Source organism: Protopterus annectens, chromosome 14.part0 (genome assembly GCF_019279795.1).
Source record: "Protopterus annectens isolate FY-2018-M chromosome 14.part0, PAN1.0, whole genome shotgun sequence".
In the NCBI taxonomy this organism is placed as follows: domain Eukaryota; kingdom Metazoa; phylum Chordata; order Ceratodontiformes; family Protopteridae; genus Protopterus; species Protopterus annectens.
The window spans coordinates 399133741-399154222 of record NC_056748.1 but is presented as its reverse complement, the minus strand read 5'-3'; the positions used below and the strand labels follow the sequence as shown (position 1 = coordinate 399154222).

General features: G+C 39.2%; 1 protein-coding gene across 7 annotated transcripts in view; it reads left to right on the top strand.

Moving 5' to 3' along the window:
* PTPRE (protein tyrosine phosphatase receptor type E) overlaps positions 1-20482 on the top strand; it is a 2530882-nt gene that overhangs the window by 2358880 nt on the left and 151520 nt on the right. For all 7 annotated transcript variants that reach the window (XM_044056172.1, XM_044056175.1, XM_044056171.1 and 4 more), the window contains one exon: positions 8387-8512. In XM_044056172.1, coding sequence (XP_043912107.1) covers positions 8387-8512 — 126 coding nt within the window. The remainder of the gene's footprint in view (positions 1-8386; positions 8513-20482) is intronic.

The following is a 20482-nucleotide window of genomic DNA, read 5'->3' as shown; positions in this document are numbered from 1 at the left end:
GGTCCATCTTAAAGCCTATGACTGGTCTGTATGGAGGATCTAGGATGTTCATGTGGAGTTTGGGGATACCAAAAAGGAGGGAAGTCTGGGATGTGAGACTGTTAAAAAAAAAATCAAGGAGGTTGTTGCTTATCAGGCTTCATTTGTATAGGTAGGTGATTTCGGTGCTGATGTCTTCATAAGCAATCTTGATGGATCCAGTGTTTCACTGCTCATACTTGTCTGGGTTGCTGAGCAAAAATGAAATTTTGTTGTTGTATGCTGCTTTGTCTGTCACAAGAATGACTCTCCCTTGTCCACTTTCATGACCCTCCTTGAAGGGTCTCTGATGAGATTTTTGAGAGCCAAGAATGTATCATATTGTACAGTTTCTTCACTGAGGCATTTTGTAGTACTCTTCAGATATCTGCTTTGCATTTGCTTTCAAATGCAGTGAAGACCAGGTGTGGTGATGGACAAAAGTTACTGGGTTTCCACCACTTCAGAGTGAGGACCCATAGTTGTGGGTCAGGCTCTTGGAAGACCTTCTTATGAAACAATATCTTGAAGTTAAGTTTCAGGATGAAGATTTTTAGGTCGATTAAGGTCTGAACTAAATTGCTTCTTTGCTGTGGGATGGACGCGAGACGCTTTTCCAGGACACTTTGTTCTGTTTTCATGAGTGGTTTGGTGGAGTGGTTCCAAATTGTGATAATTTTTGATGGCTCCTAGTTAGTGTAGTGGATACTTTTGAGGTATCCAGAAGTGTTTGATGTCCCTCTTTCCTTGTCAGGTTTTGTCCCTGTGGTGAAGGTTGCTCTTTGGTGATCTGTCTTGTCAGGAATGGAAGAGTTCCTTGGAGTGCTGAGGTTGTAGGGTTTGCTGCAGGGTCCATATTGTAGATGCTGGGGCCTGGCTGAGGTGTTTGCTGGTGGATTGGAGCCTGTTTTGCTGTGGGTCCAATCTCAAGTTTTGACATGGCTGAAAATCCTGCTCTGATGTGTCCTGTGGGCTGAGTTGGTGGAAGTTCATTGTTGGTGGGCTCATTGCTTGGTCTTGGCACCTGATCTTGTTTGTTGTTCACCCCTGATCTTGTGCAGGACTTTGTGGAGATTTATGGGAAAAGGAGGAATTTCTTATTTTGATTCCATGTCTTTTGTAGCTCAGGTTTTGTGGGGATATAAACCTTGGTATTGCTGTGATTGTCATTAAGGTCTTTCTTGATCTTGAGTAGTTTCTTGTCTTTCATTTTGCTCTCAAAGGTGTTCTTTCTTGGATAGCTTACATGCTTCTTCATGAAGTATTAGGTCTGATTTTGATCAGATTTTTTTACTTGCTGTTGTGTTGCAGTAGTAGGTCGATGAGCTTCAGACCAGTGTCTCTTAGAACATCATTTTATTTTGGGGTGAGATCCTTAGTGACGTTGCTGCAGATGGATCTTTGTTGGAGACTCAGACCTTTTGGAATCAGTTTTTTGTCTAGGGAAAATCTGAGGTGGAGTTCTTTGCATCAGAGACTTTTGATTCTCCTATGCCCCTGTTCCAGTTTGGAATAACAGCTCGTGCTGTTTATTTTAATGTCTAGTGATAATGCTTCCTCTGAAAAGGTGGTGAAAGCTGGTGTATCCAAAGCTCTTTACTTGGCCCCCTCCTGTTTTGCCTCTTTGCAAGTAGGCTGTGTTAGTTTTGAAATGGACTTTTCCATTGTTAAATATCAAAGCCTCAGAAAGGGTGGGGTGAAGAGAAGAGTCCTTGCTGCAGACTATTAGATGGCATCACTCTAGCTAAGTCAGTCCAAGCAAGTCGGATCGGTAGCCGTTTAAGTAACTGTGATCACAAACTGTGTATGAAAATAGGACCATGTTTCTTTAAATGTGTTACTGAAGCTTGTTCTGGAAAAATTCACACCTCTGATTCTGTTACTTAACTAATCTGAACTGAATTCCCAGTTTTGTAAAGTATAAAAAGGTAACCTGGAAGCAGCAGAATAGGAAGTGAATTTCTCAATCAGAAGCTTAGTATGGTATAAAGCAATGACTGCTTCCAAGGATCCAAGACTTGCAGAGTTGAGCAGCCGAGTTTTAGTTTCTTGAGGATGTAGCCTGGAGTCAGCTCAGGTGAATATTTCTTCTGTTCTTCTGAAGCTGGGAAGAAGGCCTGAAATGGCCTACAGCTGAGATTTCTGTGGAAAGATCCTGTTTCACTGGGGGACATTTTATGAGACTTTACTTGTGAAGTGGCTATACCTTTATGGACTGCAAATTGTGTTCTAATATTCTAAATAGGTAGTGGAAAATACCTAGGAAAGCCAAGTCAGCTGTTTTCCAGCCTTTCTCTTAATAAACATTTTGTCTAAATGTGTGTGTCCCTCATCTGTCCTTTTAGATTAATACATACATTTTGTATAACTGTCTTACTCTGTGTACTGTGTCATAATATTGAATGAAAAATGTTGAAACATAAAAGTATCAAAACCAAAACTCACAAATGCAGACACGCACATTTACCATGAAAAACACAATATGAGCTCCAGTCTCTTAGGATCACGTATTAAGAAACTCTGAAGTGATAGCATAAAAAAGAAACATGAAAAGATATAAATTCAATGTTTGGAACACAGTAATAAGAAACAGCTTCATTAAGTTTTTTACCAAACACCAAGTCGGATCAGGATAAAAAACCCACATATTTTGGAAGGTGTTTGTTATTGAGTTAATACAATATTTATCATTTTGTAACCACAGCATTTCCCCTTATGTATATTTCTTTCTTGCTTTTAATATAAGCACACACATGGAATATAAAGGGTATCTAGAAGAGTTGCATGAAAAGTATGGTGCTATAAGATTAGAAGATGAGTTCCAAAGTGTGATATGTAAAATTTCTGCTGCTGTTAAAGACTAAGAAATTTGTTTTGTAAGAAAGCCACAAGTCACAAAATCAAGTTATCTAATCATACAGTTTTCAGACATTTCATTTGTCATATAATCAAGACCCCCAGATGCTCTTATTTATCCATGTTATCCTTTTTTTTAGTTTGAGTCACTGTTTCCTTATAACTTCAGTGGGATACAATAATTGCATTACATTCATTGCATGCATGCTAAGTAGCACTTTAATTTATGAAGGTTTTTATGAATGGGCTGTCCTTTGGGTGGTTTTCCTCTCTAGTTCTTTAGTAACTTTTAATGTTTGTTCATGCTGCAGGTTAAATCTGTGGAATTATTTTTGAAGAATTGTGTGGCTAATGTTAGGATATGTTACATGTTTTGTTTAGTTATGTTTTACTTGACTTATAGGTATAATCAGAATTATAGTCTGCTCATTTGGTGCCTGGTGCCACTCCCCAGTTTGGAGCCCCCCAACACTAATGTAAGAAACAAAAAGAAAAACAGGTCCCCTGTCTGATCTGGTGCCACCAGGTACTATAGCCCTACAGCCTCATGCCAATGTCCTACATCCTATACCCTCACTAAGTTGAGGAGCAAAACAAAACAAAATAAGAGGTCCCTTCTCCAATCTGATGCTCCTCCATTCTGCAAGGAGGAGTGACAGGTCCTAACACCCTCACATTCTACTGTCCTATAGAGGACACATGAGAAGTGAAAAAAAATGGATCTGATGACTGCTTCCGCTAACACTTTGCAACCTGCACAGCTGCCCCCTTTACTTTACCCTAGCTATGTTTCTGGGTATAGTCATTGTCTTTGAAATGTACTACATGTTTAGCTATGTTTGATAATGAAAATAGTAGCATCTACATAGAACAGCAATGTTTTTTCTGTATTCTCTCAGGTTGTGACTGAAATGGTTATTGTTGAGTGGTGCTCTACTGTGGTTAAAACAATTTAAGTTGGTGCATTTAACTTAAGTTGTGTATACATAAATCTAATTAAAACATCTCATCAGGTATATGCTAAGAAGACTTTTCTACGCTTTTCTTTTAAGTTGTGTGACCTAGAATATTGTTATATATGTTGAAGGTTGCACAAGGGTACAGCCCCCCAATTACACCTAGGATTAACTTTCTTATTTCTAAAAATAATAATTCACAATTTCAATTCTTGCCAGATATGAAAAGAGTTCACATTTGATAAGCCATTAGAAGGCCTTTTTATTCTTAGGTCTGTTTTGCCCATAATGCCATTTCTGGATTGGCTGGGTGTAGTTGTGATTTTTTTAATTGTTTCATTTTAATGTTTTTTTTTTTTAATTTTTTATTTAATTTTAAGGCTTTGGCATAGGTCAGAAAAGTTTTTTTTTTGGAGTTTTTTTTTTTTTTTTTTATGGAGGGGGGTCTGCATTGCTATACTGATTATATTGTTTTAGTGGTTAATTACACCCATAGGATGGTGAGAAAACTTGCTGTTGTATGCAAAGTGCAGACCACTAACTACTTATATCCAGTGTCCTTGTAAATACATGTATCACATGTGGAGAATGTTCTTGAACAAAATAAATGTCATGAAGGGAAAGTAAGGTTCCATTGGCTGCAGTTTGTGCACTTCCAGTAGTATTGTCCTGAATTCAAATGCCCCTTTATGGATGTCACGTCATAAGAATGATTGTGATCTCTGACATGTGGAAAACATGATCATTCTGTCTCACCAAAACCGAGGTCTTGGAAGGTAAGGACAATAACAACACATGTTCTACTTACCTAGTTTCTTTTAGTATACTTAAAAATGTATTTTCACAAAATAGAAGTTGTATAGATGAAACCGTGTGGTAGAATTAAATAATTGCTGGTATTGTTAATGGGTGTCAGTTACATCCTTTGGAATGAATACTTAAACTGTTTCATAGCACCCATTACTGACTCTGCAGCACCACTTTTGTTTTCCTTTTGTAGTAGCCAAGCTTGTAATCTCTGTGGATTGTGCATCAGTTTACATAAAGTGTGTCTCAGGGATCAGAATTTTGGTGTTAATTCTTTACTCATCCTCAAGCGGTGATGCTGTATTTTAGGAATTTTTCCTTAAACTTTTTATATTCGTACTCACCTGATATATAAAATGTTTCACAATGCAATGTGATGTGTGTCATTGCAACTGTGATTCATATAGGTCACCATGTTTTAAGTTTGTACTTACATGTTTTCTTTTGCTCTACCTATAGTACTGTAAAACAGCCAAGTTAAATACCCCTGGGTAAAAACAATGTAATACCTGTGTCAACAACCCATCAAAGCCATGTCTTATCTCTTGGGTTGCTATGCCTCCTTTGCTAGAAATGAGAACTGTCAATATAAAAAAGAGACTTGGCAGTAATATGAAGATATCCAAGCACAACACAGATAGTGGTCAGCAAAACGGGATCCTTAGACAGAGTATATGAACACAATTCCCACAAAAACATCCACAGGATTTCTCAATTGCTAAGAAAATAACACTCGATGTCTATAAAAGTAAAAAACTGGAACAAATTTATTGGTAAGAGCTTTCGTGATGTAGACACACCTCAGTACATTCTCAAAGATTGACAGTAAAGACACTGTGAATTTAACAGAAACTACAGAGAGTAGATGGATAGTGAGGTTGAGAGCAGACAAAGGGAGGGGTCTGAATGATAGGGTACCCCTTAAACCCCTATTGACATCTAGACCGCTAGCAAGAAAGTGATAGGTTTTGAACATATAATGTACTTAAAGGATGTCTGTTCTCTCTCTCTCTCTCTATATATATATATATATATATGTATTTATACACGTCTTTCTTTTATATATATATATATATATATATATATATATATATATATATATGTATGTTTTTATACGTGTTTTATACATGTGCTTTTATATATATGTTTATGTACTGTGCATAGATGTATTTTATTTTGTTGATTTTCATATCATTGCTGTCAATCTTTGAGAATGTACTGAGGTTGTAAGAATCTCTGTTTTTGCATATGCACGCTAGTATTAGGGAGATGCCTTATTTATTAAGCATACCCTTTTAAGAAAATGAGAGGGAAATTGATGGTGTGCACCATGATTGGTTGTTTTGAATTAACTTAGTAATATAAAGTAATATAAGCACAGTTGTGTTGTGTCAATTCTAGGTCTGATGAAGTGATGTGTCTACATCACGTAAGCGCTTGCCAATAAATTTGTTCCACTTTTTTACTTTTATAGACATTGGGTGTTATTTTCTTAGCCATTGAGAGATCCTGTGGATGTTTTTGTAGTAATATGAAGATATCCTTCTCCTGCAAGCATAGTTGTAGGCAAAGAAGACATTCTTAGTTGTCCAAACAAACTATCAACATATGGCAAGTTAAGGCTACTCTTGCTTTAACAGAGTGGTTATCACCAGAAAAGGGAGTTACTAGGACTCATGAACAAAAAGACTTTATCTTAAGTAATTTGTTTGTTTGCAGGTACCTTGTTTGTGAGAAAACATTGTCAGAGCAAAAGAAACTCATTGACTGCTACCATAATTGACAAGGTGCTCTAATTTCCTCTGAGGAACAACACAGTCTAAACAGGGCAGAAGACAGAAAAGAACAGAGACTTGACGGAAGCTAGTTTTCAAGTATTCAATATAAGAAGATGCAGAACAGAATAATTTGTTGTTAAATATATGATTAAGAATAATGAATTAAGCCATTAGTGGGTGGTCTTGCACAAGTTTGTAGGAGTTTATCATTGAAATGTTGATGGATGTTTGAATCTGCCTCCTGCCAAAATTTAGAGTATAAAATAGCCAACAGAGTCAAGTAGTAATCACACACACTATACAAAAAAATCTTGTATATATATAATCTTGAGTTGCACTACAAGGGAGAATATAGTGCAGGTAATGCTGATTAGGATAGCTGTATGTAACACAAATAACTGTACTTTTTATGCATGTCTTGTGTTTTCTGTGAGCATTGTGTTTTTAATTAATTTATAACTGTTTAACTCTCTACAGAACTTTTACCTGTGGTGTGGATATATGCTATATGTTATGTAGGGAAATGTTAACTGAAATAACCAATGTGATAAACAGAGTTAGTTTTTGAGAAATTTTAGTAGTTCTTAGATCCTACGATTGTGACATTCATCGCCTGAGTATGAAATAACAGTTTAATTAGCTTTCACAAAACAAGAGAAAAATTCCTAAATTAAAAACAAGGAGATATATACCATATCTGACAACCTTCTGGTAAAAAAAAAAAAAAAAAGAGTTCACATTTGATAATGCCCAAACAAAAGATGAATTTTGAAAGAATTTTAAATCTTCAGTTGTGAAAACTATGCACTATAATAAGAACTGCATCAGGTTTCAAAAAGAAATACACATGCCAAGATCATCTAGCTGATTCTACTTTCTAACCTATCATGGTGGGATACATAGAGCCTTAGAGCTAGGGGAAGACAGATGTAGTAGGTATTTATAAACACATTAACTTTGTTTAGTGCTTCATTATCAGTACACGTATGATTTAAGATGATATGAGCTAAACTAGAAATTAAATGTTAAATGAATCTAAATATATTTGTTGAGAAGAACAAATTCAAAGAGAAATTATGACTATAATGTATGTTATCAAGGCACTGAAAAGTTTAGGCCATAATATATTGAATTATACTGTCTCAAAACTGTAACTAGAAGTCCTAGAACTGAATAAAATATTACTACTACCTTTGGGGAATAGGAACTGGTAGGGTTCCTGTGGGATTATCTGGATTCATTTATAAAGTGTCACATTGGCTGATTTTTAAGCAAGTACTTTTCCTACATTGTTTATATTTTAATTAACACAACCATTTCCCACACTTCCAACAGAATTGGAGGTTCTGCAAGAGATTGTGAAGAATTAAAGTAAAATAGTTATACACAACACCAACATCATAACGTTGTCCTGAGAAATAATTTTCTGTAAAAAAAAATCTGTGCATCATGGCTTACATAGCACATGTCCCTTCTGCAGCATAATTCCATTTTCCTTGTGACAGTTTTGTGATGTATACTTCATGGAAAAAGGCTGTTACTCAGTGACATTAAGCTTTTCTTAGCACTGTGTTTCCTAAAGAAGCACCCATGTGATACTGATCAGAATACTGAAAATGAGTCCCCACCAGGATAAAAGCAGAGGTGTCACAACACTTCATCCCACATACCAACAAACCTAAGTTTAACAAAATGATAACAGACGTGCTGTCCTTCAGCTGCTGTATATTTCAGTCAGGATATTGCTTACAGAGAATGTATGACATTGAGTTCATATCAGTACTCAGTCGAATATGTGTGCGCTTTTCTCATGCTAATTAATCTTCCTTATTTCAGCCAGGATTTGAGCACGTATAAAACCACTTAATCAGTGATCATGTACATCATTTATGTATGTAATTCTATTTGCTTATTTCCACCTAATATTATGATTTGAAGTGAAAAATGATTTTATTCCATTTGTTTCTGCAGGAAAAATGCTGCCAGTATTGGTCAACAGGGGGCTCTGTTACCTATGGAGACGTCACAATTGAAATAAAGAATGAAAGCACATGCGATGCAATTAGCATTAGAGATTTTGCACTTGTCCATAGTCTGGTATGTTTTTATTTTTCTTTCTTTTCATTTTTTACTTAATTGATTTAATCCTAGATAAGTGTGCTTACATCTGTTTAACTACCAAATGCACATTGGAAAGCAATTAAAGGTTTAAGTTGGTAACATTAAAGTAGATTATGCAGTCTCAGCAGACCTAAATCATTACACTGTCCTACTCTCTTTTTTCCCCTTTACACTATTTACTTCAGCTTAGTTTGTATTATTTCTAACATACCTCAGGCTTTCTTCATGTACCTCAGCACAGTCCCTCTGAGAAGAAAGGATACTTAGTTGGTAGTTTGTAGAATAATAAAGTGGTCTCCTCTGATAAAAAGAATTTACTTAACTTGCTTCCAATTGGTAGTTGTGTTGTACTCTGACTTCTTCACAGATGTCAGAAGAATGTGCTCCATATTCTGCAGTAAGTGATGCTGTGGAACTTGAATGGAGTTAGGGTGAGTATGCTGTCAGGGAATGAAGTTAGGCCAGGGCTAGGGCAGGGGCAAAATGCCTCTGTAGTCTGTTCCCAAAAGGAAGCAGGCTGCTGAATGGAATGAGAGCCTGTTTGCTGGAGGTATGATAAATTAAGAGATGGCAGTGAATCCTGGACTAGGGGTAGGGGGTATTCTAGACTAGTCTTGCCGATGTTATGTAGATGCCCATGCTGCAGCTAGTGACAAGCAAGACTGATTTCCTGCAGATCCTAGTTTGTTGTTATGCCAGACTAACCTGTTGAAGGGTAGCCAGCTTCATGGTGTATAGAGGGATGTCAAGGGGGCAGTTAAAAGGCTTTGTCCATGCCCATGGCTGCTTGGAAGACAGCCTCACTTAGAAGCTGTCACTCCCCTAAAAGAATGTCTGGTACAGGGAAAAAATTGGCTTAAATCCTAATAGAGAAGGCTAGATGGAGAGCAGCCAGGGTGGCAGAAATCATCTAAGAAATAAGACACTGTATTATGTAATCACCCTCCCTCTCTTTCTCTGTTTGCTAGGTTCTAATGGATGATAATACCAGCTACATTTACTGTCTCTCTACACACACACACACACACACACACACACACACACACACACACACACACACACACACACACACGTACATAACACACACACACACACACGTATATATTTGTATACATATATATAGATATAGATGTATACATGAACACACACACACATACATACAAAGTTATATATACAGCGGGGATAAAGAATGTACCCTTTTCCTGCTGTTGTCCAACTTTGGCGTATGTATATATATATATATATATATATATCAGCAGGCAGACCAGAAACATTTGCACTGTTAAACGCCTAGCAGATCTTAGTATTCTGTGGATCACCACTGGGACTGGAATTATGAAGGAAGGTCTATCCAACATGGTGCTTAACCATGAATCAGTGTGCCTCTGGTCCCATCTTAATGCTTTAATTGCTTTTTATTTTCTGAATCTTTGGTTATAACCCAAATCACCCCCCCCCCCCAAGCCTCCCCTTCCCCTGTGGACAAGGCTTCCCTATTAGTCAGTAAGGAAGAAAACAAAGGCAGTTTCAACTGATGACATTTTTGATAAGCACAGCCATAAAGATTAAGAAACCCACAGCCCAAAACTCCCAGCTTTTGTGTATCTGTTTTTTGTGCACCAATTTGCCTAATGCAGAGAGGGGCCATGGTTAAATCCTTGGAACCAGATTTTTTTTGCTTCCAATAATCTTTGTATCCCATCAGTGTCAGCGGTGGTGGTGCTGCGGTAGCGTTGTCACCTCACAGTAAGACGCTGTCCGGTTCGATTCCCAGCTAAAGCATCTTCTGCATGGAGACATGCGTGAATGTGCGTACCTTCGTTGAAGGTTGTGCATCAGGGCTGGTAACTCGGCATGTAAAAATCAACTACCAATCATTAGCGGACAGGAGTTCCGCTGTGGCGACCCCTAACCGGATGAAGCCGAAAGACTCAACAACAATGTATACACCCTTAATGATTTTTACCTTAGGGATTTGTGCTGTTATGTGTGACTTTTGGATATCATTAATCATGGAAGTTAGAGAGGAATTACTTTCTGGGGCCAGTGGAGACAGTAAGTTAGGTGGTATCCTAGATTCAGTCACATTGTTGCCTACTGGTATAGAAGTAGCCTGCTTTCTCAGCCTTATCCCTAGTTGTTGTGATGTAGCTGATGACAGGTAAGCCACCTATATGGTAATGGGAGACCCACCATCTTTTAAAAATATGGGAGTACCAAAACCTTTTTCTAATACCAAATCAAATAGCCTATCACTGCTAGCATCTGGAATGGGTTCTAAAAATTCTAGAAAGTATTCATCCTGAGTTTGATTATTTAATACAATCCTTTCTCTACACTCATCATTGGGGGAACTTCAATACCTGATTCTTCCTGATCAACTGGCGAAATGACAGCTCCTATATGGGCTTCTTGTACTGCATTATCTCCACCAGGTTTCTTCATTTTCTGCCTGCTCCTCTAGGCCATTATGCCAGCTGTCAAGGATGAGTCTAATTTGGCTGCTAACTGGCTCCTTTTGGACCTGGAAGGGGCTTGTCCACTGTTGGACTCAATTTCTTTGAATAAATCCTCCGCTTTTATTCTGGCCCATCATGCCTTTAGGTCCAGCAGAGGAAAAAAATTTAATATTTAGTAATGAGAAATAATAACAAAACACTAAAGCAGCCCCTAAGGTGCAAGCACATTAAGGTGATCTAAGAATTCATAGGAGTCCCTATGATTTCCACCAGGTAATAATTAATGTCCACTGTCTCCAACTCAGAATATCTGTGCAGCACAGCCAAACTTCCTTCTCGGCCAAAAAAAAAGGTGAATGGGGTGGAGGAACAGAGGGGAGAGATGGGGCGATAACATAAGGAGGTGCCCATGTATATCGTGGCTTTGGGGTTAGACAGGTGAATGCCCCAGTGCTTTGACTCACAGACCCACATTATCCAGAAAAGTCTGTATGATCCTGGAAGCTGTATTGCCCTCCCTGGATTCACTGCCTCTTGCACATCTAAGAAACCACCCTTCTGCCTTAACTAGCATCCTTTATGCCTCGAGTGAATCTCATATGTGTGTGTATGTATACCATTATGTATCTTAAAATTAAAATCTATAATAATTGGACATTCATTTCTAAATATTACTGACCTAATGTAGAATACCTAAAGAGGTGTTGACATACCTCTCAAACTTTTAGTATAAGGAATCTGTACCAAGACAAACTAAAGAGGGGTGGAGACAAAGACCTAAAATAAGAACAGTTATTTTTAATATTGTACTTATAGCCTATACATTTTATTGAATAAAAGGTTTGGCGTTACCCTGATCTTCTGAATGATGTGAAGTCAGTAATTCAAATGTCTGTCACTACTTAGTGAATTTAACCCTTACTGATTTTCCAGAAAAGCACCACTTTTAAGAGGAACTGACCAAACATCCTAGGCATAAATGTGAATATCCTGCAAAATCTGTACACTTGATAGGTATTTGTGCAAATATTAACTCAACATTGAGCTTCCTTGAATTTAAAGGAACTAGACAAACTTTCAACTTAAGCACTCAAGCCATTCATTTCTCAGCCCGGCACTTGTTCAAAACTTATAGCAAGCACTTATAAACCCTAGCACTAGACCCTCCTGTACTATACAGTAGGACAAGGCTCTCTATTCGACCTTACCAGCCATCCAGTAAAACAGTTCACTGTACCTATCCAGGCATGTCCAAAGGGCAGTTTCAGGTGTACTCTCCAGTCCAACTGGTGAATCTGGGCATTTTGAGGCAATGTTACAACTGCCTCATGTACACAGACAACCCCCCCCCCCCTCCTACCACCAAACACTAATACATGCAAGAGATGCAGTTATACAGCCAAACTAGAGGCTAAGCTCTCTCAATCCAAGACTGAATCAGACAGTCAAGAGGAGAAGGCAAATACTTGCATCACACCACCAGTCTTACAAAGACCCGTTAAACCAGCACCAGCAAAAAACATACGTAACTACACAAAAACATACTCGGAGGTTCTAAATAAAAATCCGCAAAAGCAACAGAGACCTCCAAAGCAGACATCAAAGCAACCTCCACACCCCATCACAAACCATGAAACACGTACTTCACATAGTCAGTGTGCCACACAGTTACAGCCCTTAAGGCAAAATAACATACCCAACATACTAGTAATAGGTGACTCTATAGTCAGGCACACTGACGTCCCACTCACTAGGTTGAATAAGGAGAAGGTTACTGTTAGCTGCCAGTCGGGTGCCAGGATCCGCCACATAACACAAGCACTCAGGTCACTCCAGAACAAGTACAAATATGACTGTCATTGTCCATGTTGGTGTGAATGACCTGAGCCATACCTCCCTGGACTACATGAAAAGAGACATGGAAGAGCTCTCTGATCACATAGCCCAGGCCGGTATGACCCTGACCCTGAGTAGCATCCTGCCCTCATCAAGAATGATATAAAGAAAAAAATTCTCGATTTCAACAATTAGCTAAGTTTCTGGTATCATTCAAAGGGGATCCAGTGTCTGTCTGCCTGGGATGACATGCTCGACAAGCCATGCTGCTTTGCTAGAGATAGCTTGCACCTGTCACCCTTAGGCTTTTGAATACTTGCCAAGGCTCTCGCCACCCCCATAGTGCCTTTTTTAGGCAAGGCTCAAAAGACAAACCCACCACCGTAAATAGCACAAGTAACAAAAAAGTGAGGGTAATGCTACTCAGTGCCAGAAGTCTAAACCTCAAAATGCACACACTCGAGGCACTCCTCAGTATGGAGAAAATCAATATATGTGCAGTAACAGAAACCTGATTTAAGGCTCCAGAGAGCACCCCAGCACTACCAGGCTACAACTCATACCATACATTTTGGCCACAGAACCCAAACCGAAATACAAAAGGCAGGGGAGTATCCATATTCATCAAAGATACCCACACCTCCAGGTTAGTGGCACAGCATGATGCTTCAGAGATCATCCATGTGCAACTAACAATGGGCAAAACTGTAATTCAAATTGTAGCTTGCCACAGATCACCCACCATGTCCCAGGACCCCGATTCTGCATTTCTGGAAACACTGGGAAACATAATGGTCCTACCAAACACCCTAATATTGGGTGATTTCAATTACCCAAACATTAACTGGGAGAACTACTCAAGTACTAACTCCCTTGCCCAACTTTTCCTAGAATTTATAAACTCAAATGCCCGGGTTCAACTGATCAACACTTCCACCAGAGGTGACAACATATTGGACCTGGTCATCACCAACATGGGCGACCGGTGTTCCACACCAGAGGTCAACCCCTCACTGGTTAGATCTGACCATAAACAAATCACTTTGGATATCCATATTCCGCCACCACTCACAGAAAAGAAAGCCACCGTAAAAAACTTTTCAAAAGCAAACTTCACGTTACTTAAGACTGAGGTGGAAAGTTTCAAAGCCCCCATGCTGAAGGATAACACTGTCCAAGCTGCAAAATCCTTTACTAATGCATTCTACGGGCAGCTACAAGAATGCATGGATCAGGCCATCCCAAGCAAAACCAAGACTCACTCCTCCAAGTAAAGGAAACCAGTCTGGTGGACTCCTGCCATAAACAAGCTATACAATAGAAGGAGAAAACTAGTACAGAAGAGAGTAAAATCCCAAGAAGGGAAGACATCCCTGATCAGTATCGGCAAGAAACTACTATGCCTCATAAAATCATCCAAGGTGAGCTTTGAAAGAAAAATTGCCAAAGACTCCAAAGATAACCACAAGGCATTCTTTAGCTATGTCAAGAATCTAAGTGGCAATGCTCAGATCTGGTCAGAGTTAGTGCAGAATGGCACAAAATGCACTGAACCGACCGATATCGCCAACATCCTGGCAGACAGGTTCAGCGCAAACTTCACCCCTCCACCCCCAAAAGGGCCCATAACCATACCAGAAGAATGTAGAGTCCCTGAAATCACAGACACTCAGGTTAAAACAGCCCTCTCCAAAGCCAAAAACATAGCATCATTGGGACCGGATGATGTCCCAGGCTGCGTCCTACACGAGCTCAAAGACGAAACTGTTCAAACTCAGCCTTTCCATGGGCTACATACCCATAGAGAGGCGCACAGCAACAGTTATTCCACTCCACAAAGGTGGAGCTACAACAGACCCTGGGAACTATCGCCCTATAAGCCTGACTAGCTTGGACTGCAAGGCTATGGAGGGCATCATCATGGAACTCATTAACAGAGACATTGGGAACCTCCAAACACTGGACCCTTCCCAGTATGGCTTTGTTAAGGGCAGATCATGCCTCCTAAACCTGGTGGACTTCTTTGAGACAGTTACCAGGGCTATAGATGAGGGAAAGGTGGTACACACAGCCTACCTAGACCTCGCTAAGGCCTTCGACACCATTCCCCATTCTGGTATTATAGACAAGCTCACCAGCCTGAACATAAACCCCTACATCACAAGATGGGTTGCCAACTAGCTCATGGACAGAACCCACATGGCGAGAGTTGTGGGAGTTAGGTCTGACTCTAAACTGGTTACAAGTGGCGTTCCCCAGGGCTCAGTCCTAGGACCCCCCCCCCTGTTCAGCATATACTACTCAGAGGTACAGGCAAGCACAGGAGGACTATGGCTGACCAAGTTTGCAGACGACTGCAAAATAGGGGCTATAATTGACTCTCCGGCTGACACAGACATCCTCCAAAAGGGTCTCACTGAGACAGATACCTGATGTCAAAATCAGGGCCTCAAGCTAAATGCCAAAAAGTGCATAGTCATCCCCTTTGGAAAAAACAAAATACCCACAAACTGCCACATAGGTGGTAGTCCCCTAAATACGGAAGACATAATAAGGGATCTGGGACCCAAGTAGATAGTAAACTCATCTTTGATAATCACATTGCCAAAGTGGTTAGAAAATCCTTCTATGTGGCCCACCTAATCACAAAAGGGTTTTCATCCAGATCAAAAGAGGTCATTGTGCCCCTCTACTCACCACTCATCAGACCCATCATAGAGTACAATGCCCCATTTGGGATGTACTTTACAAGACACCTGCAACAGCTGGAAAAACCACAGAAGTACCTCACCAAGAGGATCACTGGCCTCAAACAGATGCCCTATGCAGCTCGACTGAAGAAACTCCATTTGTACTCGGTTGCATACTGCCTACTCAGAGGTGATCTCTGCCTGACATACAAGGCCATGTCCAACCCAGAATTGATGGACATGCTCCACCTAAAGAAAACCTTATCCCCTCGAGCCACATCCTCCAGGGATCTAAACCTCACCACAACAATAAATAGGATGTGCTGGAGAGATAGATTCCTGTGCCAGAGACTTTGGAACAAGATCCCAATCTACATTAGGCAGAGCTCCTCGCTAATACTCTTCACTCTTCACTCTGCAAAAGAAATCTTGACAAGTGGATGGGAAACAGAAAGTTTACCTCGGAGATCACTTCAGTGGCTCTGCTGGATAGAGGTACAGGGAACTAATCTAAGGGGGCGACGAAAGCCAACACATTCTGGCTAGGCTTATAAATGCCTTCGGGCAGATAGCCTAGTGCCCACCTATGAGTGAAATGACAAAAATGTGTTCTAATATTTTGGCACCCTCTGTCTTGGTGTGGTACCTTAAGTTGTCAAAATTTACCACAGACAGTTCTATAATTTGCCTACTTTACAGTGATTAGCAGTTGAAGGAATTCTCAGATTTTGTGTACCAAGAACCCTCTAAATCAAGGGAGTGAATTTTCATTTAACAAGATCACTAGTTAAAGACCCAGAACTCTCCCCAAACAATCACTTCAATGTAACCAATCTTTGACAAATAATTTATTATTACTTTTTTGTTGTTTTAGTTTCATTATTGGTAACATGAAAATATTGTACTCCCAAGAAACCATATTTGGATGTCCCTGCTGATGTAGAAACACTCAACATACATTAAATACAAACACATTAAGAAAATGTGACTAGAAGCACCAATCGGACCATGAAAATCACAGTGAACCAGTGATTACCCAGTAAACGGAAAAGCATGAAAAACAAACTGAGCTTGTTCATTCCCTAAACAGTAATAAACTGTGTCAAAAAACTGTTTAAACCTGAGGCAAAAAATCCTTGAACCCCAATTACTACCACATCAGCTTCCTATGGAAAGAAGGTTAAAAGCAAGCTTGCCTCTTGAATTGCACTGAGTAGGAGGGAAGTTGAGCGGAACCATACTAACAAATCTGCTAATCTGAAGGCTTTAAAAAAATCATTAAGAGCAAATCTTAATGTGGACACACTTCATCTGTAACAACCTTGGTAGAATGGTAAAACAAACCCTTACCAGCACAGCAGAGGACATTTTCAGCATACTTTGAACCTTACATCCAAGTAAATCTCCACAGTTCCAATTGTAAATGTAATAAATCCGATTCGCAGTTCGAATGACAATAAAACACTCAATATTTATTAAAACAAAAAACAACCGGTAAGCGCTTTCATTCACAAAGAACTTCTTCAGACCTGGTTGTCACACACACACAAAATTCACATTTATAGTTTGTTCATGTCGCATGACCCAAAACATTAGCAGTGTTTTAACCCTTTCTTACATAACACTGCTTTAAAGTTTTCCATATCATTCATACCTGGAGCTGCACCTGTGTTTATAGGAGGTACTTTCACATTAAATTCTTTTTTGTACCTTCTAGCCTTGTCTATTTTTTGTTTTAGAGGTATGATTATGCTATTCCCGCATCATGTAGTGACATAGCCAAGGCTTTTGACACCATTCCCAAGCTGGCATTGTTAATAAGCTTAACATTCTAAATATAGACCCACTTTGTTGCCAGATGGCTATCAAACTGGTTGAAAGACAGAATCTATACACTGCAAGTGGCAGGTGCTTCATCAAAAACCATGAAGGTTACCAGTATTTTTCTTAGGGCTTGGTTCTGGAATGTCTACTGATCTGGCAAACTAAGTATGTAGATGACTGTAGACTAGGATTTACTAGCAAGTCTGCTTATGACACCCTAACTCTTTGCAAGAACTCACACAAATATTAAACGTATTGAGAATGGTCTAAAATTAAATGCAAATAAAATTACAGTGTTGTCACATTTGATAGACAACCTTCCCCTAAGCATAGACAATATCCCACTTCAAAATGAGAATGTTGTTAGGGACCCTGGAACATGTGCTGATAATTTCCTGTCTTTCAACCATCATCTTCTGACATCAGTGCTGAATGTAGCTAACTGCCAAGGGAATATTGTCCATATCTGGAGATCATTGTTTCTTTATATTTAGCACGGATTAGACCAATTAAGTACAATGCGCCCTGTAGAATGTACCTTACCAAACATATCAAGTAACTTGAAATACCCCACAGGTTTCAAACTAAGAAGATCATGGACTTAAATGGTATTATTTACCAAGAGAGATGGTAAACCACTGCAGCTTTATTTGGTTTCTTACAGACAACTGAGGGAAGGTTTGTGCCTTGCCTTCCTCACTATTAGAGACCTAGTTGTCCTGGATCCCTTACACATCAACAAATTGAATAACTCCACAAATACCAAAAACAGGGACCTAAATCTTTACCAACAGATAAATAAAAAGGGCTCCTTATTGAAGTGCTGGCACTCATAGCAGTACCAACAGACAGAATGAAAAAAGAGTTTGAAAATCCAGTAAAAGAGTGACTCTCAAACATTGGTCTTCTTTAAACTTCCTTTTTGAAGGGGGCAATCTTCCTGCCACCCCTCAATGTTAAAGACAAGACTCACCCACCCCCAAGTGTGTGTGTGTGTGTGTGTGTGTGTGTGTGTGTGTGTGTGTGTATATATATATATATATATATATATATATATATATAGATATATATATATATATATGTGTGTGTGTGTGTGTGTGTGTGCGCGCGTCCCCCTATAGATTAAGCAATGTGATACAGCATCATCCTTCAACTGGGATATTGATGATTGTACAGGTACCCACAAAGTCACCTCAGGTTGGTAGGTCTAGCCCTACTGGAGAAAGGAGTACTGCCTAAGGGTTGGCACTGACAAGGTGCAAATGGCCAAAAGGACTCAATCATCTTTAAACTTTCTATGAATCCTATGACCCCTACAAGTATTCAAGGATGTTCTAAGTATTTTCATTCATGTATCCTTCATGAAATTAGAAAAGTTCCCTAAAAAACGCAAGTTTTATATAATGATAAACAGTAGAACAAAGCTATGTCTGACTCCATCTCCTTGTTCGTTTGTATCCCACACAAGGAAAGACAAAAAAAGCATGTTTACAACATAGGAATCTAAAATCATTATTTGGACAGTGTTGTATATACAGTGGATATAAAAAGTTTACACACACCTGTTAAAATGCCAGGTTTTCGTGATATAAAAAAATGAGACCACAATAAATCATTTCAACACTTTTCCCACCTTTAATGTGACATATAACCTGTACAATTCAATTGAAAAACAAATCTGTTAGGGGAACAAATATAAAAAATAAAAAACATACAATAAGCTGGTTGCATAAGTGTGCACACCCTTAAACTAATACTTTGTTGAAGCACCTTTTGATTTAATTATAGCATTCAGTCTTCTTGGGTAAGAGTCTATCAGCATGGCACATCTTGACTTGGCAAAATTTGCCCACTCTTCCTTGCAAAAGCGTCCAAATCTGTCAGATTCTGAGGGCATCTCAGATTCTGAGGGCATCTCTTGTGCAAAGCCCTCTTCAGGTCACCCCACAGACTTTCTACTGGATTTAGGTTTGGGCTCTGGCTGAGCCATTCCAAAACATTAATTTTCTTCTGGTGAAGCCATTCTTTTGTTGATTTGGATGTATGCTTAGGGTCATTGTCATGTTGAAAGGTGAAATTCCTCTTCATCTTTAGCTTTCTAGGAGATGCCTGAAGCTTTTGGGCCAAAAGTGACTGGTATTTGGAACTGTTCGTAATTCCCTCCACCTTGACTAAAGCCCCAGTTCCTGCTGAAGAAAAGCAACCCGAAAGCATGATAGTCCGACCACCATGCTTCGCCGTCGGGGTGGTGTTCTTTTGGTGATGCAAAGTGTTTTTGGAATATCTTTTGGAATTGTAGCCAAAAAGTTCAGCCTTTTTCTCATCAGACCATAACACATTTTCCCAAGTGCTTTTGGGAGACTCGATGTACTGTTTTGCAAATTTTAGCCAGGTCTGGATGTTTTTCTGTGTAGGAAAAGACTTCTGTCTTGCCACCCTACCCCATAGCCCAGACATATGGAGAATACGGAAGATTGTTGTCACATGTAATACACAACCAGTACTTACCAGAAATTCCTACAGCTCCTTCAGTGTTGCTGTAGGTCTTTTGGCATCCTCCCTGACCAGTTTTTGTCTTGTCTTTTCATCAATTTTGGAGGGATGTCCAGTTCTTTGCAACGTCACTGTTGTCCCATATTTTCTCCACTTTTTGATGACTATCTTCACTGTGTTCCATGGTATATCCAGTGCTGTAGAAATTTTGTACCCTTCTCCTGATTGATACCTTTCAACAATGAGATCCCTTTGATGCTTTTTAAGCGCTCTGTAAACCATGGCTTTTGCTGTAGCAGGCAACTGAGTAAATGTCAGGAAAATCCTACTAGGACAGCTGAACTTTATTTGGGATTAATCAGAGTCTCTTTAATTGATGGCAGGTGTGTATCCAAGAAGACGGAATGTTGTGATTAAATCAAAAGGTGCTTCAACAAAGTATTAGTTTAAGGGTGTGCACACGTATGCAACCAGCTTATTGTATGTTTTTTTATTTTTTATATTTTTCCCTCTAACACATTTGTTTGTTTTTTCAATTGAATTGTACAGGTTATTGGTCACATTAAAGGTGGAAAACGTTTTGAAATTATTTATTGTGGTCTCATTTTTTTATATCACAAAAACCTAGCATTTTAACAGGGGTG